Below are 25090 nucleotides of genomic sequence, written 5' to 3'. Positions count from 1 at the left end.
ACCCTTGCATGCTTCCCTACACACTCTTACCAAATTCAGTCTGCAAAGAGGTGGGCAATGTAGAGATGCCCTGCTTTCTTACACAATTTGCTACACTTGCTTTCTGTATCATCCTTGGCCTGATGGCCTTCATGCTTGCAGTTCCTACAGATGATGACACATCATTGGGTCGCCACATCCCCAGGTCTGATGAGATTGTGGCAACAATCCACATCTCCCTCCACCGGCAAATGCCAAGGGAGGGTGGGTGTGTGATCGCACACTTTTTGTCCGCTCTCAGCTTTATTTTCACTTGGTACTTGGCTGTACCAGATACTGAACTGGTCTTTCACATCCATGCCTCCTCAAATGTAATGGACCACAAAGGTGAGGACATCCACGACTGGCACATATAGGTTGAACATGTGCACAGTTATACCTATTCATTCTGCATTGGAATGATAAGGAGAGATCGTGGAATCTTGTTTCCCTCCTGTTAGAAATCCTGGAATACCTTCTCCCACCCCATCGGGTTTTAAAGGTAACATTAAAGTACCCATTACCTGGGATTTCCTTGAGATGTCCTTCACTTCATCAAGAAAGTCTTTTTAGAATCTTTGAAGAGGTCCATAATGAAGGAGTTTCCCTCTCATGCCCTTCACTGTCATCCTCACAGTGTTTCAGATGCCCTGTCCTTTGAAGGGGCTTTGTTGCCACAGCTGTCTTTGTGAGATGGTGGGTTTAATGCTGGAAAGGATTGGTCCCCAGTCAATATGGATGCACCTCTGCATCAGGTCAACTCACATCAGACAGCCACTTACACCTGAACGGTCATTCCTCGCATCTCCCCCTTCCTTATTCTCAGTGCAGCTCCTCAGGGATCCATTTGATCGGTAGTAGGTCAAAATGACACCTGATCTTCAAAAGACCAAGAAACAATTTTACTGAGTTTCTAACATAATGTTTTTACTCTGGATTTTTAGTGCAGAAATTTAAAGACTTAACTGTTACTAACAGTTTCCCAATTAGATGAGGTTAACAGACCACCTATAATAAATTTTATCTGTACAGGTATTCAGATTAATTAAATAGAGCCCCAATCAAGGAAACATCACCAATTCCATGTCAACTGCATGAGACAAGGCCATTCATTCAGTTGCCAAATGATTAATGCTATAAAGAAAAACTGACCCCAGGGTTTTATCAGTTCTGCATTGTATATCATCTATTTATTAGACTAAGCAAATTTTTAAAAAGCCATTTAATAATTAGCACCATATTCAGATTAAGTTATAAAAATACAATGTCTCAATTTTAGAAAAGAAATATTTTAGACAATGTTACTGCTTGAACAAACTATCCATTTTCTTGCTTAAATATTTGAAATGAAATTAATACATCTCAGTAGGAATGGATGCACAATGGTTACTGTTCTTGCTGCAAACAGTCAATGGCAAATGTGGTGAAGATTAGGTGAAACATAATAGCAGCTCAGAACTAAGGCTATGTTGTCCTTAGAGCCAGGAACCTGCAAGGACCCAAAGGATAGAGTACACATTGCAAATGAGCCAATTCTGGGGGGGAAAAAACCTATTAAAATAAACAACTATTTAACAAATCCCTGGAACAAGGAGACTATCCACCCATTGCTACCACCAGTTTTATTGTTTCACTTTTATATAGTAATCACCTCAGACCAGTAGAGCTTGTGTTCTTTCTTTGGTGATGGCTTCAAATGGACAAGTATTTTCTCAGATTGGTTTTTATGACCTAGACCAGCAGCAATATAAATTCTCCAAGACAATGGTATCTTCAAAACAATTTTATCTATTAACTATTAATAACATAACACTTCTTACTTAATGCTAAACTTAACCCTACTATGCACAAATGTATTTATGAATGTGTGTGGGTGGCAGGTCCCAAAATCATTACAGTTTAGGGACAATTATAAAAAGAATCAATTTTTTAAAGTTCAGTCAGTTTTGTGTCAAAACTCAAATTCTTTAAACTGTTGCTCAAAAATAATTATGGAGTAGGTGTGAGGCCTCAGACTTTTCAAAATTCACAAAATTCTTGTCGAGTTGTTTTCAGAGAATTGTTTCTTCATACGAATGATTTCCCACTCTTGCATGGAGGTTTCAGAACTTATGTTTTCTTCCATGATAATTTCACAAACCCTGGAAAGCGTTACATGAAGTGTAAAAATGGACACGGTGAAACTATCCTCTTCCTTATCACTGATTTTGGTAAAGAGAATACAAGGACAGTAGAATTCCGAGATGATCTTCTCATATTTAACATGTTAACTTGCAACCTTGGGTGAATAATCCTCAACCATACTAATCGTCTGACCTTTGTAATCAATCATTTTTTTGCAATGAGCATCAAATATTAAAAGTTCTTCAGTTTGAAATTCATGAAAACACACTATAAACAATTGAGGTCTTTGACTGGGAGCTGGTTTAGAAGCTAACCATCTGTGTGTACGATCTATTTCAAGGAGAGTCGGTAAAACTCCAGGTTCAAACAATTCTGACAAAAAACTTGCAAAGAATTTAATAGGTTGTCCCCCCCTCAGTTGACTCTTTCAAGCCCAGAATTCGTAAATTATTTCTTCCACTTCTGTTTTCTAAGTTAATAATCTTCTGCATTAATTTTTCATTAGTCTTTTTACATATCATCCACTCTTCCATCCAAAACAAATGCAATTGCTTCATTATCTTGAATACGTTTATCACATTCTTCTAAGGTTTTTTTGAAAAGAATCCAATTTTGCATCCTTCTGCTTAAACTCATTTCTGAATTATAATTCAGAGGGTTCTATATTTTCAAAGCAATTCCATGATAGATTCTAAAGATGCAGGAAAGTCCTCTTCTTTTCTAGTACCTTTACCACACCTTGTAGTCATGTTAAAGGCGGTTACAGTCATCAATACACATAAATTCAGGAAGCAATGTGAAATCTAAGAAAGGTCAGAAATAGTAAGGTAAGTTTGAGCAACCTCAAAAAAGCTGCAACTCCATCAAGAAGCTCCCCATCAGCTTTAACAAGAGCAAGTGTCCAGCAGCATTTTACAAGCCCATGGCCTCACCCCCACCCCCCACCCCCATGTCAGAGAAGCTCAGTAATCACAGAAGACCACCAGCTGTTTCTTTCTCTCTCACTGATCGCCAACTGTAATCCTTGCTTTCTCTCTCACCAGCTGCTTCAAATTCACTTCCAAGACACAGACTATCCTGACTTGGAAATGTATTTCATTTTCTTCTTTTCCCTCGGCTTATTATATACAAAATCTATTATGTACAAACACGACCCTCCATCCAAGATTAATTGTGAGAAGGGGATTTCTGGAATATTAAGTTACCTGGTCTTTACTTGCCATTGAGCTTTGGACACTGATGAGCTCAGACGTCAAATTAATGTTTTCTGTTCTGTAGACAAAGAACAATTTATCATTTAATTAATAAGTCCTAAATCATTAACAGAGCAAACTAAAAAACAAAATATATAGACAGCCTTTGAAATCAAACATATGCTGCTGTCTTACAGCAAAGACGGAGGCAGAAATCTGATAAGATCAGCCCATATTTGCAACGGGCAGTGTCTTATTTTTTAAGGTCAAAATTTAACAAATTCCCATCAAATTTCTCACTGTGGTTCAGATAGGACACCAGCAACATTTACCACCAAAACACACAATATTAAATGCCATCTTTAATAAATTATATTTCACAACTTTTCCCATCTGGGGATTTAATTCTACAATTATTTGAAAAAAATATATACAATATCCATTTACTTGCACATTACAGTAAAAATTGGGTATTTTACCAGTTAAATGCATTCTATAAACAGAGTCCAGCCTTCAATGGACACATTGGATTTGGGGGAAAAAAAAATTCAAGGCTTAACACTGGGTGATAATTGTGTAATAAACAAGAAAACAAAGTATTCAACAAGAATGCCTCATTATAAGGAGATTGTCAAAGCATTGGTAAGCAGGACAGAGGCAACAAATTCATCCATAACCACCAAGCAGTAAAATGATAGTTAAAGTACTGGCATGAATTAAAGATGAGTGTTTGGACACTAAATTGCATTTTCCCCATTTTATTATCCAGGTTCAACTTACCACCGAATGGTGCCTTGTTATGGAGATCATTTCATTGTGACAATGTGAAAATGGACTCAGCACTTCCAAGTGCCCTTGTAGGCAGAACAAAGTTTCCCAGCATCAGATGTACCAATTACATAACTATTCATGCAATGCCCATTTCTGCCTTTATTTACAGAATCCCTTCTCTGAACACCACAGTGTAAGTAAGAGATGTTTGACATTAAACAAGACCTGGTAGGGATTCTGTCCATTTCAATAAATTATTCTAGGAGTAAACCATACCAGCATTGTTACAAGTAAGACTTTAGCCATTCTGATGACTAATTTCTTTTTAAAGAAGTCAATTGGAAAATGGGATTAAATGCTACCAGATTTCACAGCATCAAAAGTGGGCATTGTGGAGAACCAGTGTCGATCCTCAATCCAGGTTCGAGGGCGAGGTCCCAATCAACTGATGAAGGACTCAGACTTCTCTTCAGCAAATTCCCTTTTTTGTTACACAGGCCTGTGGAAGATCTGTCATCTCCGTAGAGGATCAAGATGTTCCCTGAATATACAAATGCATGAGTTTAAATTCCCCAATGCTGTCTGACATTAACCAATTAAAACAGTCACCACCAAGGTGGCAAGCATTAAGCTACATCAGGGGTGGCCAAACTTGCTAAATGCAAGAGCCACATACAAATAAACTTCAGATGTTTGAGAGCTGCAAGACATGAAAAAATATTACATACACATTTTTACTCTTACATACACATTTTGTTACAATTTAAAAAAAATATTAAGAAATACATTCACATAATTATATTTATTGATGTTTGAAATGTTTAAATTGCTAATTTTTGTTAGTTTCAATAATAAAAATATACACACTTCATATACTCGTGTAATAGTCAAATTTTTGTGGACCAATTTTTTAAAATTTAGGCAGGGGAGGGTCAGCCATTATATCTACACAGCTTTTGCCTGCAGTAAGTACCTAAATCGTTTGAGGCATAAGGATCTCAAAAGGGTGGGCAGGTGGCTGGGACTGGGAGGCAAGTCCACATTCGGGGTCTTGGGAACTCAAATAGGTGGGTGGGTGGTTGGGGACTAGGAGAGAGTCCACTGTCGGGACAGGAGGCCAGGGCCGAGGTGAGAGATGGTGTTTGGGTGTCGATGGGAGGTCTAGGTTACACTTAAATTCTGCCAATGACGCACCATAACATGGACCAATCACCTTCCCCTCAGGTATTTTTACTGCTTTGGTTCCTCCAATTCTGGTCAGTCACATGATTCCAGAGAGAAATGGGACTGTTGGAAATTTATCAGGCAGATTGTTGTTATCAAGCAACACACCTTCCAAAGCCTTTCACTGTCCTTGACCAGGGCTAGTGGAATTTCAGCTTGGTTTTCATTGACATGCAACACAAGTCATGGGGCTCCTCACTTCGCTAAAATATTTACAACCATCTCATCATTCTTTCACACAGCAACAAAGCACATGTGGGCATTAATTAAAATTGATCAATCTACACTAGACAGACCCTTAAGTCCACAGCACCATCTAAGAATGACCATGATAATTTATAATATTCTGCCTCATGTTAGAATAAAGTAGAAAGAGAATGGAAATTAGGATCTTCTGCAGACACTGAATTCAGTTGTCCAAATATAATAATTTTAATAAATAACTTCTTTTCCCATGTATATAATCATAGCACCTTGCAAAGTGCTTCATTCATTTATACATTTTATTACAGGATCTCAAAACAGTCAGATATTGGCTTTTTTAATGCTTTAAATTTTTACATTTCAACATTTTCCCTGAACAGCATCCTATTCTTGCCTGTTTTTACCATAAAATCTGTTTAAATTCCTAACATTCAGGCATGTAACACTTTTCACAAATTAAGGGTTTAAGCCTTGTACTTTTATATCATATATTTAAATGTTCTTACCAGCCTGCATGTAAATAGGGCTGAATAGTGAAGATCTTTTAAACAATGAGTCGTTGGTTCCAATGCATGCACCAATAAAAACAGACCTACATGAATAACCTCCATGAGCAAAGGATTTGTCTAATTGGTTTTCAGTTAATACATGTTGGATTAAGCTAAAATTTGAGATGGCTGGATTTAGGATCATTAATTGGATACTGATGTAAATTTCCATTCTTTAAAGGAGCAAATTTTTAAAAAAGAAACAAATGAGCATTGGTCAATAAAGGAAGTGGGCTGAACCATGAACAAGTTTGATTACAGTTCCAACATTCAATAAAAGTGAGGGACCAAGCCAGTCCACTTACTTTGGGAGGACCAGAGGCTGACTGAAATCTAACAACACGGAGATATCTAGCTATTATGTTGAGACAATCAGTCCCCCATGGATTGATGCACAATTATTTTAAATGCCCCAAAGAAATTTGTATCAAGTAGCCACTGGCCTCAATTGCAATGGATGTTTTCTGGAGAGGATGAAAATAAAACAGGAAAAATAATTATTTTAATGTTATGAAGTTGAGGAGATCTATCTGGAATTCAAAGGAGCAATTAAAGTGGCATCATGCCAGTTTTACAAAATCACTTCACTCAATCCCATAAATGTTTTCCGAGAAATGAAAACAAAAAAGGTGCAATGGCAAGAATTTTAAAAATGCAAGGCCACCAATGAACATTTACAACATTTTACTCCACAGTATAATTATTTAAAATCGAAGGATGGAAATGTACAGAGAAGCTCCACAGGGAATGGGTTTGGTGGGACAAACATTTTTTAAAGAGTCACTAGATACAGTGGATTCCATATTTAGCGTTATTCCCCATGAACAAAGTCCAAACAGATTTGAGGAGTAATCGCAGGAACACAAGATCCATGATGTGACAAAATGCTAAACCCAAAATTCAGATCATTTTTTAAACATTATATTGAAATTACTTTCTCAAAAATGCACATCTACATATTTTGATTAAAATGTTACATTTTTCTACATTCCATATTTTCAGACATTCAACCATCTGATGGATAATGAATAATGCAAATATCAACTACTTTAATTCTATGTCAAATTAAGGTGAAAAACATTTAAAAAATCATTGTTGATGAAGAAATAAGTTAAATATATATTCTTTTCAAATAGATACATCAAGATTTAGCACTAAACAAAGAATCTTGCTTTTGCATTGTGCACTATACTCATCTATAGAATAGCTTTGGTAACAATATCTATGGTATTTTCATTTTCTTAGAACAATTAATGGAACTATGAATTAATTTCCACATTTCTAGAAGCTCTGCTGGAAGAAGTTTGTGTACCACCAACATGCTTTTGTAAAAACAAGGCTCCTTGTTCATTTTACTGTTTTTGTTTTTCACAAGTCCAAAGGTCTTAAAGCCACAGTGATGAACAGGAGTTATTCTCAATCTTTCCAAGCACATCCCCAAAAACACATCATCAATGGGGTACAGCTCTAAGCTTTCAGACACTACGTATAATCTTCTTGCTAGTGATCCAGCCATCAAAAATCCACCACCCCCAACATAAGGTGGATAATAAGTTTTATTGTACAAGCCTTCAGGTATGTAATACTTATTTTCCTTCTTTCGAATGGGTTTGGCCTTGTACAATACATCGCCCACAAAAAGATTCTGAAAGTTGGGTGCATTAAGAAACTCAAGAACATTCTCTGTGCTCACAAACACATCATCATCTCCTTTAAAAATATACTGCACATTTTTACAGTAAGTGGAAAACCATTTGAGAAAGTTAACTTCTTTTAAAGTGAGATTGAAAAAAGTGTCCATGAAGTCCCACTGGAGAATATCCTTGTAAATAATATTTTCATATTCCAAGAGCTTTTGATGATGGAACCTTTCATTTTCAATGGATGAAGTGCCAAAAAGAAATAAAGTTTTAATTTGCTTCCCATTAAAGTCCATTTCTTTGCCCCATGTTTTTCTGATTGCCTCTCGTCGGTCATATTGCGTAATGATGGATTTAACGATGATTAAAAGGTAGACGTCACTACTGCATTTTTCAGGATGATTGAGGATTATTGGAAAATACCTGCAGTGCCTGTACCGCAAAAATTGTTCAAAGTTTCGTTCCAAGCCATTCAACCATTCATTGCGAGTAAACTTGGTGAGTGTGCAATTGGCAGCTGTCACATCCCATTGTTTGGCTTCCTTCTTTGTTGCTGTGGCAATAGTTTCTTTATTTCCAGAATTCCAGAAGTTGTCCACGGGAGTAATGAAACTCAGAAAATTGACAGCTTCTCTAGCCTGTAGAGAACTGGATCTGCGAGAGATACTCCTGGATTCTAGGTTGATATAGTTGCTTCGATGCAGTATGGCCAACGTTATTACAAGTACAAAGATGACAAAAACAATTTTGAATTGTTTCTTCCCCCTAAAATACATCTTCATCAGAATGTTTCTAATGGTGAGAAAACAGAAACATTAATCCAATAATTATTTGGATAATTCAGTTAAATAATTAAATTCAATTGAAACCCAAGAATGACAAATCCCTTTGTTTAGGCATTTGTTAGTTCTGTCATTCTGTATTCCGACGTTATAGAAAAAGGCAAGCACGTGCATGAAAATAACACTGGTCAATGAAGATTTTGCTTCCTCAACACTTTTGGGGCTATTTTATGGACTTTGGGCTGATGATCACAAAAATCACCTTCAAATTTTTCTATCTTGCACCATTTTTTATTTAAACGTATAATCTATTCTTTGTGATTCCCATCATATTTTAAAAAGTCTTCTAGTATATTACACACAAAGCAAACGGTTTTGGTCAGTCCAAGCACGCACTCTACAGGTGCTATGCAAATGTCGTCCTATGCCTGGGCATGCACGAAAGGCATTTAAGGATGCTGTTGAGAATTTTCTCTATGTTAAAATTATTTTTAATGAGTTTTATCACACAACTATACATTATAAATCCATATAAATTAAAAATAATAGACATTTGGATTGGTATAGCATATAGAAATAATAACACATAGAATAATATTTCAATATAAATATATAGTGAATAGTTTAAAAAAAAGAAAGAAAAAGAGAAAAATGGTTGATTATAGAGATCTAACCCCATGCACCAACCAAAGTATTTAAGTAGACTTGAATTCAAGCAATGGCCTCTGGATTCCATACCTTGATCATTCCAATTATGAAAGTAAACTATAAATAGATCCCGTCTTATTCAGAGATTTCAATCTTCCTAAAATTATGTCTGATTGTTTCCAAACTTAGAAAGGGCACAATATCCAGTGTTACGAGCCTAGAGGACCCCAAAACCCAGCAGCATTAGATATTCACCAAGACAAATGGTTACTTAAACAAAAGTTGCTTTAAATGATCTTTAAACATGAAAACAGAATCACATTTTAACTTATCACTATTGAATTAATTAACCTAACTTAACCCAGTTCTAATTCAAAGCGCACGTGTATGTCATGTGTGTATACGTTCAGAAAAGTTCCTTGATTCACAATCCAATCTCACTTCTCATTCCTCCAAGTTCACTGGATGCAGGCAATTCTTATACTGTGCACAGAATTTAACATTTATAAAGTTCATCAGGCTTTGGTGCTTGAAATATAAATGGATACCACTCTGGAAGGTTCTTGTCGGTTTTCAGAGAGAGATTTGTTGTTCACTGGACACCCACAACTGATTCTTTTTTAATCAGCCATGTCAGTTCTTGCCGATGAAATTTTCCCCCTCAGGGTTCTCCAGATGATAACCTCTTTCTTTCAGGTCCCCACAGAGTTCAGGTCACCAGAGTCAGTCCTCTCCTCTGGCATGAATCATAAGGGCTTTGACCAGGCTGAACTAAGCACTCACAACCCATCTTCCAAATGGGTTTTTTCCACAAGCTTTCCAGCTTGTCCTGTTCCAGTCCCAGCTGCTGCTGCTGACTGTAAAACTGCAGAATTGACTTCTCTCTCTCTCTCTCTCACACACACACACACACACACACACACACGCACACACACACACACACACGCACACACACACACACACACACACACACACACACACACACACAGAAAACCTGTTTTATTTGCAAAACCACATGATCCTCCTAGAACAGCAAGTTCCCCTCCAGCAGTCTGCAGCTCCGACAAGTTCTTTCAGCTGTTGTTTTTTTGTAAACAACAATCCATTAGTGAAGTCTCTTGGACACTCTCCAAAGCTTTTGCAAAGGCTCTGGGGCCGATTTTCTAGCATGAGCAGAGCTCCAGTATTTTAAGTAAGATCTGTTTTAAAGTGTTTGTATTTGACCTGCACAAAAAAACCTGCCCCAATTTATCTCCCAAAAACTCATCTATATACAATACAAAGATAACATTATCTGTCACACCAGATGTGGGTGGAAAGTCCTCTTTTCTATTTAAGCAATATTCCTCTTCTAGCCAGTAATGTGGAAAATGCTAAGACCTGCTTTTGGATGATGTTAAATATATGTTTACATCACCGGAAAGCCAAACATTGCAATCAATGGACATAGTTCTAGATCACTGGTTCCCAACCTTTTACTTTCCACTCACATACCACTTTAAGTATCCCATATGCCGTAAGTGTTCTGTGATTAGTAAGGGATTGCTTAAGGTGGTGTGTGAGTAGGAAGGGAAGGTTGAGAATCACTGCTCTAGACCCAATTATTACTGAAATATTTTGCTTGAAAAAAAATTTTCATTGGTCCATTTCCTTTGGAGTTATGAAACTGTGCACATAATGAATCAATTTGGAATGATTAAAACAGTGATTTTCAAACTTTTTCTTTCCACCCATATACCACCTTAAGCAATCCCTTATTAATCACAAAACACTTATGGTATAGGGAATACTTAAAGTGGTATGTGAGTGGAAAGTAAAAGGTTGGGAACCATTGTTCTAGATCGATCCCAAAAATGTGCTGAAAATAGCTGTTCAATATTGTGCTAAATTGAGACAAAACCAAAACATATGTATCAAAGAGGCTTCAAATCTTTTACATTTGTCACAGAATGAATTGATATCTGGGTAGATTCAAGCAAACTTAACTTTAGACAAATGTACTCTATGCACCACTTTAAATTGACATCCAAACTTCTTCTGAAATAGACATATAAAGATCATTCTCCCATTCAGTTTTGATCCGAATTAAAGAAACTGCTTTTAAATTCAAAAATAAGGCAGATGTTATAACTTTATGTACAAATTATAATTCAAAAAGTTAGTCAATGAAATTTGGATCTGGAAGGTATGGAAATACTGAAAGTTGAGATCAAATAAAATGTATAATTTGGTAATAACTTTAAAAAGTGTCTTTTTTGGCAGATAATTTTCATATTTACAATAATTGACAATGAAAGTTTTTGTTGGATTAAAAAGATCGTTAAAAGTTTTAATTCCTATAAGATTATAATCTTCATAGTTTGCATCTAAAATGGGAGGTTGGAATAAATAACTGAGTAGAATAGGCCTAGTAAATATAAATCCCATATTTCCAAAAAAATTCCTAAATTGACTCCAAATCTTCAATCTATGTCTCATTATTATATTCTTTGTTAGTTTTGGTATAGAGAGAGGTAAAGGTGACCCCAATGCTGCCCATAAGAAAGTATTCTTAAGGGATTTCAATTTGTTTCCATCCAATTGGGGCAGTCATCTCTATTATCAAACTGTAAGAACAATAACATATGCCTTATGTTCATTGCCCAATAATTAAATCTAAAATTAGGTAACAACAGTCTTCTGTCATTTCTTGTGTTCTGAAGATAACTTTTATTTATTCTTGGTTTCTTTCCTTGTCAAAGGAAGATTTAGAAATAAAAATTGGTAATGATTGAAATAAATATAAATTTTTTGGTAAAATATTCATTTTAATTGAATTAATACAGCCTATCCTAACTCTGTATATTTGTACTGCATCTTACTTTGTGCTATGTATGAGACTAATGTTACGGGCCTGGAGGACCCCAAAACCCAGCAGTAATAGAAATTCACCAAGACAAATGGTTACTTAAACAAAAGTAATTTAAAAAACAGGATAAAACTTTAACATTTCTATTAACTTTTCTCAACCAAACTTAACCCCCCCCTCCTAATTCTAAGCGCACATGTAATGCATAGATGTTCAGGTAAGTTATTTGATTCACACTCCAATCTCATTTTTCACTCCTCCAAGTTCACCGGTATCAGACAATTCTTATACTGTGCACAGAATTTAATATTTATGAATTTTCACCAAGGTCTGGTGCTTAAATAGTTACTGCTCAGGAAGTTTCTTGTCAGTTTCAGAGAGAGATTTGTTTCTTGTTGGACACACACAAACTGATTTACTTTCATCAGTCACTTCAATGTCTTGCTGAAGAAACTTGCCCTATCAGGGTTTTCCAAATGATTATCTCTTCTTCTGCAGGTCACATAAAGTTTCTTTTGTTTCCCTTATTTCAGGTGAAACACTCTAGCCAGCCATTTCCTTGTGTATGGACCACAAGGCTTTTCAACAGGCTGAACTCAGTTCTCACAATCCATTTTCAAAATGGGGTTTCAACAAGCTCCCATCTTGCCATGACTGCAGAAATCAGCCTGTTTGGTCTCTTCTCGCTCAGCTTGCAAAACTACACGACCTCCTTAAAACAGCAAACTGCAACCAGACAGATTGCGGCACCGGACCCAAACCTCTGAGTCCGTTCATCTGTTATTTTCAAAACAATAATCCATTTACACCTGCTTTTGAAATTCTTTTGCAAAGCCATCTCATTGTTTAATGCCTTTGCAAAGGCTCTTGGTGCCTGCGTGACTCACTTTCAGCAAAGCTCTGCATTTTAAATGAGATCTGTTTTGTGAAGTGTTTGTTTGTGACCTATTCTAAACACCCACAATCTATTGCCTCCAAAAACAATATCTATATACAGTATAAAATATGATATAATCTGTCACACTTCTGCTGGTAAACCAATTTCTTTTATGGTATCTTGATGCATGTGTAATGAACTTGAACTTGACCCCATCTCTGAATATCTGCCCATTGTCTCCCAGGAATAAACCCATCTCCCTTCTCTGGACATCAATTTACCTTCAGTCTCCCTTCTCAAAACCCCATAAGCATAAATAACCTCTTCAGTGTTCTGCCTGCAATCCACAGGCAGAAATGTCCTTACATTACATTTCTTCCTACCTTGACTCTATCCTTTCCCCCCCCCCCCCATCCAGTCCCTTTCCATTATATCCACGAGACCTCAGATACACTGTATCCTGGTCCCATCTTCACCAGGGACATTCATACCCTCTGCATTTCATCCTTCTTCCAGCCAACCAGCTTCGTTCCACCTCTCCTTCATCTGGCTGAACAATTCTGACATTAAAAAACTCATCTATTCATTTTCTTCACCAAAAAGATGTTATAACAATTTATTATCATATATACAATGTACAGATGCAACAAAATCTTACTTGCTACAGCCACAGGTACATATATACAGGCAATAGTAAAAATTAAATAACCATATGGCACAGAAAAATAGATATTAAACAAAAGTGATAGGTAAAAGGGAAATGTTTCAGTCGTCCAGACAGGCATTTTAATAGTCCTACTGAAGTTTATGGGGAGGGTTGTTGTGGAAGGTACAAGAGATCCATAGGCATTGGGGGATCTTGAATCTTGAAGTGCTGAACTATGCATCGATAGCTTCTGTCTGAAGGTAGCAGTGAGAAGAGATCATGATCAAGGTAACGGGAATGCTTTTTGATGTTGGCTGCCTTCCTGTGGCAGCACCCCACATAGATGTCTTCAAAGGACAGGAAATCTGTGCCCGTGATGGACTTTGCTGTTTGCCTATCTTCGCAAAGTAGTTAGTCTGTGATGCAGCCAGTCCATATACTTTCCACAGTGCACCTGTATAAGTGTAGTTACAGGAACAAGCACTAATTGGGTGCATACAGGTTCTCCAAACTAGAACCATAATGCCTACAAGACATTGATGAACTGGGAAAGTGGCAGAGAAATTGCCATGGAATTCAACTTGGACAAGTGTGAAGTGATGCATTTTGGGAAGTTAAAGCAGGACAGGGTGTATGGTAAATGAAAAGGCCCTGGGGAGTGTTGTTGAACTGAGAGGCCTTGGGGTAAAAGTTCCCTGAATGAGGCAACACAGCTAGACAGTTATGAAGATGACAATGGCATTCTTGCCTTTATCAGCCATGGTAGAAGACAAAAGGAGGGATCTCCTGATACTTAGACCAGTCCAAATGCTGTGCGCACTTCTGATCACCACCCTTCAGGAAGGTTGTGATTAAGCTCACAATGGAAGTAAAGCTTCACAAGGATGCTGCCAGGACTGGAGGGCTTGAGTTGCGAGGAGGAAATGGTAGAGGTGGGTCCAATTATAATGTTTCAAATACATTTGGGGAAGTGCAGAGATAGAAAAGGTTTTGAAGGATGTGGGCCAAATGCAGGCCAATGGGAAGCCACAAATCTGACCATATTGATCACGACACATATTGAGTGTAGTGTACTGTAGAAGTTGTGGTTGCTTGTATATGGACTTTGCAATTAAGAGTTTGAGCAAAGCAAAGTGTGTCTTTCTTTAGTTATCAGAATTATACCTTTAATACAAGTGGAAATTCAGCACAGTTATTTAATTTGAGGTTATGATCACATAAACTTAAACCGTAATTAAAACACTAAATGTATGTACAACCTATTTGTGTTATTTGGACAATCTTCCTAAAATTATGTCCTTTTCTTGGTGGTTGAGCATTTTATACTGCAATAGAGAAAATGTATGTTTAATGGCTAATGTAGACTATATAGGTCATTGAAGAATTGACTGTAGTCTTTTTCTTATTCTGCCAAGGGCTGTTAAGTTTAGTTTTTATAAAATTACAAACCAACTTAAAGGAAGTATCCAGTTAAACAATCTTCAACACACCGTTGCTTTTACTTTATTAAAATTCAGGTAAAATTAAATGATAAATTCTAAACAAAATGGGATACTCCAGTGCAACTATATAAATAAATTACATTTAAAGGCAAAGAGACAATGTATATTGTTTCGAGCCCAGAGGACCCCAAAGCCCAGCAGCAATAGATATTCACCAAGACAAATGGTTACTTAAACAAAAGTTGCTTTAAATTATCTTTAAACATGAAAACAGAATCACACTTTTACTTGTCACTATTGACTTAACTAACCTAACTTAACGCCCCTCTAATTCTAATCGCCTGTGTGTGTAATGTGTAGGTGAAGTTTAGAAAAGTTAATTGATTCACGGTCCAATCTCACTTCTCGTTCCTCCAAGTTCACTGGTTGCAGGCAATTCTTATATTGTGCACAGAATTTAACATTTATAAAGTTCACCAGGCTTTGGTGCTTGAAATGTAAATGGTTACCGCTTCTTGTCAGCTTTCAGAGAGAGATTTGTTGTACATTTACTTCCATCAGCCACTTCACTGTCTTGCCGAAGAAACTTTTCCCCTCAGGGTTCTCCAGATGATAACCTCTTTCTTTCAGGTCACCATAGAGTTCCTTCTTGTTTCTCTTATTCCAAGTGAAACATTAGACAGCCAGTCCTCTCCTCTTGCATGAACCACAAGGGCTTTGACCAGGCTGAACAAAAACTCATATCCTGTCTTCCAAATGGGGTTTTCCACAAGCTTTCCAGCTTGTCCTGTTCCAGTCCCAGCTGTTGTTGCTGGTTGTAACACTGCAGAACTGATATCTGTGTGTGTGCTTCTCTCTCTCTCAGATAGAAAGCCTGTTTGGTACTCCCTGCTTGCAATACCACATGATGCTCTTAGAACAGCTCCAGATAATCTGCAGCTCCGACAAGATCTTTCATCTGCTGCCTTTTTGTAAACCACAATCCATTAGTGAAGTTTCTTGGGCACTCTCCAAAGCTTTTGCAAAGGCTCTGAGGCTCCAACATATCTAGCATGACCAGAGCTCCAGTGTTTTAAAGTGTTTGTATGTGACCTACACGAACAAATTTATCTCCCAAAAACATATCTATATATTCTGTCACAATATGGAAACCCTCATTTAATCAAACTCAAATACTGTGACGTTCAACTCAAGACAGAAACTGATAGCGCAACTGATCAAAAATCAGCTGCAGCTTCAAAACATTCTGCAGCCATAGGAAAGCATAAAACTTATGAGAATTATTTTAATGGCGACTTCTGGTGTAGAGCTTTCCATCACCGCGTACTTTAAACACTGTGGAATAACCTTTATGAATGCCACCATCTTTGAATGAGCCCAATTGTTTTTCTAAACTATAACAGAGCAGAAATTTACCAGATCAATAGAAACCTTCAAAAGCAACCTAACGGCATTTCAAAGTGAAAGAAACCATACCCAGGAATATTCACTTTCCAACAATCAATCATAAATTAAATAATGATTATAGAATGGGGTCACCAATATCTGGTAACATTCATCCATGATCAGGTTTCCTCATTAAACTTTCATCAAGGAAACACCTGCCTGTATCACACAGACTAACACCAGCAACTCAGTTACACTGAATTCTGTAATTGATCTTTTTTTTACTGCAAGTGCTTCAAGGCATGGTACAGAATAAGACCAAGCCAGCAGATGAATTATGGTTAAGAAACTGCATGGGGGATGTGCACAAAGGCTTATGAGAACCGTGCTCTGAACTTGCTACATGTAAAAAAATAGCTCCAAAATAACTCTGCTAATTCTTCCATTTGGATTCCTCACAAAGTGAAGACTCTGTAAAGTTCAAATGCTCTTCCTATGTTATATGGGGGAGTTTTGAAAAAAAACTCCACATATGTCTGCAGAAACTTGATTGGACCACCAACCAACTTCAGTCACATGAACAGAGCTCCTGTCAAACTGGGACTAAGAAGTAACCATCTCTCCACCTCTCATAACACTTTCACCCAGGTTCTTTCCTCCTTTAGATCAATCACATTACTCCCTTTTCGCACAAGTTTTGCGAAAAGGATCCTGACCCGCAAGGATGAATGACCATTCTTTGCTTGAAAACAATAACAACAGGCATGCCTAACGCCACGTCAGGTACACGTCACTAGCTATAGTAGGCGTGAGCAGCAAAAATGTTGGGCACCAATGTCCAGGAATGTCTAAAAAAAATCCTTCCCTGTCACTCTGATAAATATGTTTTCCCATATCAGACGATCATATTTATAGAATGTTATATTTCCATTTGACTTTCTCAGAATGAATGGAAAAATCCAAAATATAGGAGAATTTATGATATCCACAAACTGAATTCACCTAGTTTACAGAAGTGGATACATTGGGTTGCAGAAAAAATTCAAGATTGTCTGAACTTTAAAAACTTGCATTTGTACACTTTCTATCCATCACATCTCACTTTTCACTGGCACATTTTTTGTAACATGTCAAAATTTGTCGACATGCCCAGAGGTATAATTGAAAGCGCTTATGTGAATTTGCTCTTCAAACTGTGGTAGCAAGAGCTCTGTGACAAAGGGTCCTTGGCTCCAAATGTTGCTCTTTCATTGCCTGTAACAAAATCAAAATTCTATTGGTTCTAAAGTGGAGAATGCATGCAATCCGGGACTCCTTCACTCAGCCTTCAATATTCAAGTTCAAGGCCCCTCAACCTGAACTCTCCCCATACACAAATCTGGCAATTATTTGGCCATTTTAAAAGCATCTGGTTACAACTGGCATCAAATAATAGACTCCAAACAGTGCAGAAGACAGCCATTTCATCCATCGTGTCTGCACCAACTTTCCAGAGCCTGGTTCCATCCCTCAGCCACTGTGCAAGTGTTCTTTTTCCACTACATGTTCGCCCAGTCACAATGGAACCTGATGCTATCACATCTGCAAACAGTGCATTTCAAATTCCAACCAGGCACTGCACCAAACGTTTTTCATATTACTCCTCTCTTCTCCCCCCCCCCCTCCCCCGCTCCTACCTTGCTTAAAAAAAGGACATGACCACTGGTCCTCAACCCATCCATGAGTGGGAACATCCTGTCACTAACACTGGTTCTCAACATTTTTCTTTCCACTCACATACCATTTTAAGTATTCCCTCTGCCATCGGTGCTATGTGATTAGTAAGGGATTGCCTAAGCTGATATGTCGGTGGAAAGAAAAAGTGTGAAACCACTGTTTTAATTGTACCTAATTGACTCATTATTTGCAGTTTCATAACTCCAAAAGAAATAGCCAATGACAATTTTTCTCAAGCAAAACATTTCAGTAACCATTGGGTCTAAAGCAGTGATTCACATCCTTCCCTTCCCACTCACATACCACCTTAAGCAATCCCTTACTAATCACAGAATACTGATAGCATAGGGATTATTTTAAGTGGTATGTGAGTGGAAAGAAAAAGGCTGAGAACCACTGCACCAACCACTCTCGAATCCCTTATTTTGTACAATTCCATAAAATCCTCCCTCAGCCTTCTCTTCTCCAAAGAAAATAGTTCCAGCTTCTCCAACCTTTCCTTGAAACCCCTCATGTCAGCAACCTCAATCTTTTCAAAATCTTCCAAGATTTTCATAATCTTTCCATAATGGGATATCTACATTTGAACACAATACTCTTTGTTAGATCTTTGATTTATAACAGCTCAGCATATCTTAGCTGCTTTTCTAATTAATTCTTCCATTGACAAAGCCCAGAATCATCTTTGCATTTGTTAATCACATGTTCAACCAAGTACATTAATTTTTCACAAGGATGTAATTGGGCAGTACAGGCTCACTGGGCCAGAAGGGCCTGCTGCACTGATGTCCAAACTTAATTTTATAAAAATCTGTCCTGCCACTTTCATTGTTTTGCGAACTGGATCTCCTTGCATCCTCCACTCTTTTTTTTTTGGGGGGGGTGATTCTTTAATTATTAAATATCGCTTCTCCTTCTTTCCAAGTCTCTCCACCTAAAACATCACCTGCCACAAATCTGCCCATTCCCAGCACCACTTGCCAATCTCTTCCATATTTCCTTATTACGTAGAAGGCCATTTGGCCCATCAAATCTATATTGCAGTGAGCCAATTATCCCACTAATTATCAATCTAAACCATCCTAGTTTATTTCACAATACTCCCAGGTTTTGTCAGCTTCAAATTTAAAAACTGTGGCTTGAACCAAAAAAAAGCAATGGCCCCCAACACCAAACTCTGAGGAATTCCATTGTTCATATTTCAATTCAACATCAACCAGTTACCACAACTGTCTGTTAATCTGTTACTGAACAGAGTGTTGCATCCAACAAGTCCATACCAAGCAAGTTGCCTGCCTGAGCAAGCCCTATCTGCTAGCATTTGGCCCCCATCTTCCTAAATAATTTCTGTGTCTTGGTCCAAATGTCTTTATTCATTGTAATTATACTCATCTCAATCACTTACTTCAATCAGTTTCTATCCATGAGTTTCAACTTTGCTGATTAGTCCATGATGCAGCACGTTATTATACACTTTCAAAAACCCAACAGTGACTACATAGGTTACTTCGCCAAAAAAATTCAATCAAGTAGGTTAAGCACTAATTGCACTTAATAAATCAGTATGACTAAATTAATTAGCTTTCCTCCTGATGATTATTAATCTATCTGAGAACAATGTCTTTAAAAGCTTTCAAACCACCATCATTAATTGGGCTGGGCTACAGTTGCCAGGGTTCTGCTTACATTCTTCTTTGAACAACAGAAAGAATCCCAACATCCCCTCCCCCCACTATACCATTTGGTCCCCATCTCCCAACCCACTCCCTTCCTGACTGCACCAACACACCACCTCCCCAACTGTCCAACCTCTGACTGACCCCTCCCACCTTCCCTCCTCCCTTCTGACCCAGCGACCCTCCACTTCACCCCCCCAGCAACCCTCCACTTCACCCCCCAGCATCCCTCCACTTCACCCCCCCCCACAACCCTCCACCACCCCCCCCAGTGGCCACTTCATTCCCCCCCCCCCCCCGTGACCCTCCACCTCATCCCTCCTCCAGTAATCCTCCACCATCCCCTGGATCATCCAATCCAACTTCTGACCATCCATCTTTCTTCTTCCCCTTCCCCCCCCCCCCACATTACCCTCCACCCCACTGTTCCCCACTCTACTCCCCCCCCCAACCTGGTCTTTTCTACCCAATCCAAACTTCCCCTCTCAGAAATGGAATGTTCTGTCCTCAGTGGAGGCCTCATCTTGGTTGCCCTTTGCCCACACTTCAAAGATTTTCACACACATCAAGATGCCAGACTCTTCTTCCAGAGTCTCTCTTCTTATTTACACCAGGATTCTCCAACCCCCGCCCCCCCCCCCCCCCCACCCCCCACCAACTTGAGACCTTTTCCTCTGCCTTAAACTTTCTTCTTCCTCTTGTGAACCTTGGTCCAGCCTTCTGTCTGCTCTGGATCTCTTTACGTCCATCTGCCACTGAGTCATCAACCATCTGGACCTCACCACTCCATTTATTTATTCCAATCTCACCCCTGGGAATGCACTGACCACCACTCTCTCCACACTATCAAACCTACAGACAAGGGTAGGTCTGCCGTGGTCTGGCACACAAACTTCTATCTGGCCAAAGCCAGACAACAGCTCTCAGACACCTTCTCTTATTTACCCTTCAACAGGAGTCCACCAAGCAGACATCAAACCACCATGTCTCACTCTCTCTCTGATTCATTGTTTCCACGTGCTCGACCAAACTGGCATCTGTTTACCTCGACTCAGCTTTGTCCTTCTTGAACCAAAAATATGCTCCTCTTGAAAATGTACCCTTGATACAATCAATTAATTTTTCACCCTCTCGACCCACGGAACACTGAAACAGGCCGTTCAGCCCATCTCGTCTGTCATTCTGCATTGAGCGCTACACAGACCATATCCCATCACACTTTCCCAGCCCCCCCCCCCCCCACCAATGTACCTATCAAAATTTTCCCCTAAACGTAACAAATCCAGCCCATATTCAACACTTCTAGTTGGCAGCTCCGCCCACATTCTCACCACCCTGCGTGGAATTCCCCCCAATGTCCCCTTTAAATATATCACCTCCACCCTAATAGAATTACTATTTCAGTTTCAGTGGGAACTGAAATCCCCCCCCCCCCCCCCATTATAACCACGCGGCATTTCACTGTAATTTCCTGGCAATCCCAAATAATCAAACCTTTTTCCGGTATTTCTTTCATTTCTAGTCAAAATCATTCTTATTTTAGCGACATCTTCCCTCTCCCATTCTGGAATATTTTAAATACTACTACTCTCCTTTTACACTTTCAGTTACATTTTGTCAACTTAGCCGTTTTAAGTACTGAAGACAGGGAAAGTTACTGAGATGAACCCCAATAAATTTTAATCAAACCCTTGCACAACGTAACGTGGCGAGAAGTTTTCGAGCTCTGACCATTAAAGTGGCCGCCTTCCCCGAACCGGAGCGGGAAATTCATCGGGACGCGGGAAATTCATCGGGACGCGGGGATTTCATCGGGACGCGGGAAATTCATCGGGACGCGGGGAATTCATCGGGACGCGGGGATTTCATCGGGACGCGGGAAATTCATCGGGACGCGGGAAATTCATCGGGACGCGGGAAATTCATCGGGACGCGGGAAATTCATCGGGACGCGGGACATTGAGGTAACTTTAAAAAAACGTATTTCCTAGCTGTTCGCAAACTTGAGTGAACGTTTTGGACTCTCCGCCCGCGGTTATCATTGGTGCAGCAACATTGCAACAAAGGGGACCCTGAAACCTTCCTTCCGTGGCGAGAACTCGAGTGCGGCTGGTAGAAAGTCGGGTCACTTACCTCCAAGGGGAGACCTGCCGCCAGTTGCAGGCACGAAGATTCCGTGGCGACCGCCTTTCACCCGCGGGTCGCAGCGCGGCTGAGAAAAAGAAACCAACGACGACGAGCTGTTTGTTCATGGGAATCAGGGTGTTGGGTGGCTCTCGCCGAGGGTGTGTGGTGAGTGGCCCCTTTGTCCTTCCTTCAGCCTGGCGGCGGGTTGGTTTTCTCGACTGGTGCAGAGACGAGTCTTCACCCTGACCGGGCACCAATGGAAACGCCTTTCCTCCGCTCCAGAAGCGAAGGCGTCCAACCTGCCCCAGTTCCGGGGCACAGCGTCCGACACCCCGGCTCCGGGAGCCCAGGACCACTGGCGCGGGCCGATGCCTTCCCAACTCCGGGAGGAACGCAGCGGGTGACCGACTCCGCAGCCGAGCTCTGGGAGCAGCAGCCCAGAAGAGGGAGGACACCCTGTCGAGGACGAGCAGGCCGGCCGAGTTAGTCCGCTCATTTGGTCAGAATGCCTCATTCATCCAACATCCGGACCTCCTTTGGCTGGAGGAGAGGGAAGACCCACTCGGTCAGGTCCTTCATGTGCTGCCCTCAAAGGGCTTGTGGTGCAGGTGAGATGTTATGGTCTGTGTTCATCAGACCTCTCTGGGGAGGCTGGTGTCAAGTGCAATGCAAACAAAAAGTGCTGGAGAAAGTCACCAGCTCACCCAGCAGCCCAAGGGAGTCAAAGGGAATATTGGTTTCAGGCCTGGGCCCTTTCTCAAGAACCAGCACTTCTGTGTGTTTGTCCTGTCTGTACAGGAAGGGATAGGTCTGAAATTCATCTCAAATAGCTGTATGCCACAGACAGTCCTCAAGTTCAATTACAAGGTCCTTCACATCTCTGGATGAAAGACCAGAACTATTCATTCAGCAATCAAAGAAAGCATATGTAATAGAATTCTGGTCAAGGCATTAGTTACGTGGTCATAAAGCATGTTTTTCATCAATCGTAAACAAATCTCCTGCGGTAATTGAGCAAGCAACACAAGACTAAAGGAGAAAAAAAAACTTTCCCTGAAACTATTTAGTGCAATTTGTAGGATGGTGATTTAACATTACACAATCAATGCTATCAACACGACGTTCCGCAAATTATATTTCTGTAATTGGAGTAGGATGGCATGTTTGATTCTGTCATTTTATTGGTCATATTTATTGTTATATTCTTGCAATTCTTAATCAGACATTTCCATCTTTATTAATATTATTAACTACATAAAATTATTATTAATACTTTTTTTTAAAAGTCCCATGTTTTTAAATTCACATTCATTGCATGCTATCAATATGGATTTTAAACCTTGCTCATCTGAAAAAAAAGAGTTCTTATTTCATTAGAGAACAGTTGGCGAAACACTTACCCCATAACGTTCCATTCATTGCCCTCACTGAGATCCGTGATGCGTCACGTCAAACACAGCCCACTCCTCCTTCCAGCCTCAGGATCATCTTGAACTGTTCTGCTGGTTTCTGCCAAATCTCACAATTTGCTGCTCATTGTTGTATCAAGGAGGTTATTCATACGCCACATCAGAGGGAAGAAAGGCTCCATCTACTTCCTCTTCAGCCGCAGGAACAGACAGAATGTGCACTGGTGGTTTTTTTCCCCCTGCATCACAATTGCACTCCTAATCTGACAAGAGATATCCCAGGTAGCTTCCTGCCAGGAGAAACTGGCTGTCATCCTGCAGGGTCTCCTCACACAAAGAACAAAGCAAGGGAAGCATCAGCCTGTCACAGTCCCACCGGCACCTCCTCCTCCCTCCTGTTATTGCAATACCTGTTTAATACTCCCCTGTGGCAGTAAACATAGAATAATACAGGACAGAAACAGGTTCTTTCCCCCACACATCTGTGGCAAACTCAATGTTTTTTCCCTGCACATCTCTCTTAAACATATTCCCCCTCACCTTAAACACTTGTCCTCTAGTGTGTAATACTTTTACCTTGGGGAAAAATTCTGACTGCCCATTTTTATAAATTTCTATCAAGCTGCCCCTCATCCTCCCGAGTTGCCTGTCTCATGATGTCCCTTAAAGAACCTCTTGCAAAAATCATACCCATTATTGCTACATCTTGAACTTACAATACATTGAGAACGTGGAGTACATTAGTCAGGAATGCTGTGCAGAAGCTCTTTGTTTCAGCATGGTGCTCCACAGAGAAATCCTACAATTGTTCTACACTCAACTCTCTCACAGAAACTGAGGGAGCTCAATAACTTTGTTTTCACACCCATATGCAAAGATATGAAACAAATTCTAGGCTCTCAAGTTCTTGAAGTGCACACATTTAAACTGGGAGTATCTTGGAGTGGTCTGTGAACATATTTTACACATAATCCAAAAGGAAAAAAATGCAGCTATTGAACATATGAAATAAAACAAAAGTGTTGGAAATATTCAGCAAATCAGGCTGCATCTGTTGAGAGAGAAATGGAGTTAATAATTTATGTGAAAATGACCTTTCATCAGTTCTGTATACGGGTACACAATCCTTTATCCGGACATCTAAAATCGGGAAAGCTCCAAAAACCAGCATTTTTTTCCTGGTGCTGGTACAGTGGAGGGAGAGAGAAAGAGACGGTAACACGACTAGGCTGGGCGCAGGTGAGGGGAGAGAGATGGCAGTGTGACTCGGGCGGACGGGGAGATGGCAGCGCGACTTGGGCGGGCGAGGGGGGAGAGAATGACGGCAGCACGACTCAGGTGGGTGTGGGGGAGGGACAGTAGCATGACTCGGGCGGGGGGAGGAGAGAGAGAGATGGAGTGCGACTCGGGTGAGCGGGGGGCCGAGACGGCAGTGCGACTCGGATGGGCGAGGGGGGGAGAGAGACGCCAGCGCGACTGGAAGGGGGTGGGGGAGGGACAGCAGCATGACTCCACAATTCGGGTGGGCTCAAATCCGGGGCAGCTGGCTTTTGTTCCGATATCCAGAAAAATCCGAAATTCAGAACACACTGTCCCCCAAGGGTTCCTGATAAGGGATTGTGTACCCGTACCAACTTTCAAATTATGGTGTGAAAGTAAATCTTTGTTTTCTTTAGAAAATGAAGTAAACATTTTTAAAAATGACTATTTCCAGCAATAGGTCAGAAAAATCGGAACAAATTTAAAGGTACAATATGCAGAAAACCAGATATAGTAAAACAAGAACTAGATTTTTTGTGGCACTTTTGTTT

At 39.7% G+C, this 25090-nt stretch overlaps 1 protein-coding gene across 4 annotated transcripts; it reads right to left on the bottom strand.

Annotated features, from left to right (window-relative positions):
* Positions 1–1291: 1291 nt before the first annotated feature.
* Positions 1292–24634, bottom strand: b3gnt7 (UDP-GlcNAc:betaGal beta-1,3-N-acetylglucosaminyltransferase 7). Of its 4 annotated transcripts, none has more exons than XR_011344251.1 (3): positions 23271–24634; positions 3348–3414; positions 1292–2945 (listed from the first exon to the last, which is right to left on the bottom strand). XR_011344251.1 is itself a non-coding variant. In XM_069897071.1 (3 exons), exon 3 carries the CDS (start codon positions 8502–8504, stop codon positions 7305–7307), a length of 1200 nt encoding a protein of 399 aa, XP_069753172.1. In that variant the 5' UTR covers positions 8505–8514; positions 9243–9369; positions 23271–24624; the 3' UTR covers positions 5739–7304. The 4 variants fall into 4 exon arrangements, 3 of the variants coding, with proteins under 3 accessions (XP_069753172.1, XP_069753171.1, XP_069753170.1); XM_069897071.1 differs by lacking the exons at positions 1292–2945; positions 3348–3414 and adding exons at positions 5739–8514; positions 9243–9369 and having other exon boundaries at positions 23271–24624; XM_069897070.1 differs by lacking the exons at positions 1292–2945; positions 3348–3414 and adding an exon at positions 5739–8514 and having other exon boundaries at positions 23271–24624.
* Positions 24635–25090: the final 456 nt, after the last annotated feature.

The sequence above is a fragment of the Narcine bancroftii genome, chromosome 9 (assembly GCF_036971445.1).
Source record: "Narcine bancroftii isolate sNarBan1 chromosome 9, sNarBan1.hap1, whole genome shotgun sequence".
In the NCBI taxonomy this organism is placed as follows: Eukaryota; Metazoa; Chordata; class Chondrichthyes; order Torpediniformes; family Narcinidae; genus Narcine; species Narcine bancroftii.
Note: the sequence above shows the minus strand (reverse complement) of the source record. Positions and strands in the feature narration are given on the sequence as shown.

Bases quoted from the DNA above. Each gene is read 5' to 3' on its own strand.
- b3gnt7 (XM_069897069.1), bottom strand. From the start codon at position 21,995: ATGAACAAACAGCTCGTCGTCGTTGGTTTCTTTTTCTCAGCCGCGCTG. The intron at 8,515-21,876 runs GTAAGTGACCCG...TCTCACCATTAG, and splicing joins CGGCAGGTCTCCCCTTGGAG to AAACATTCTGATGAAGATGT.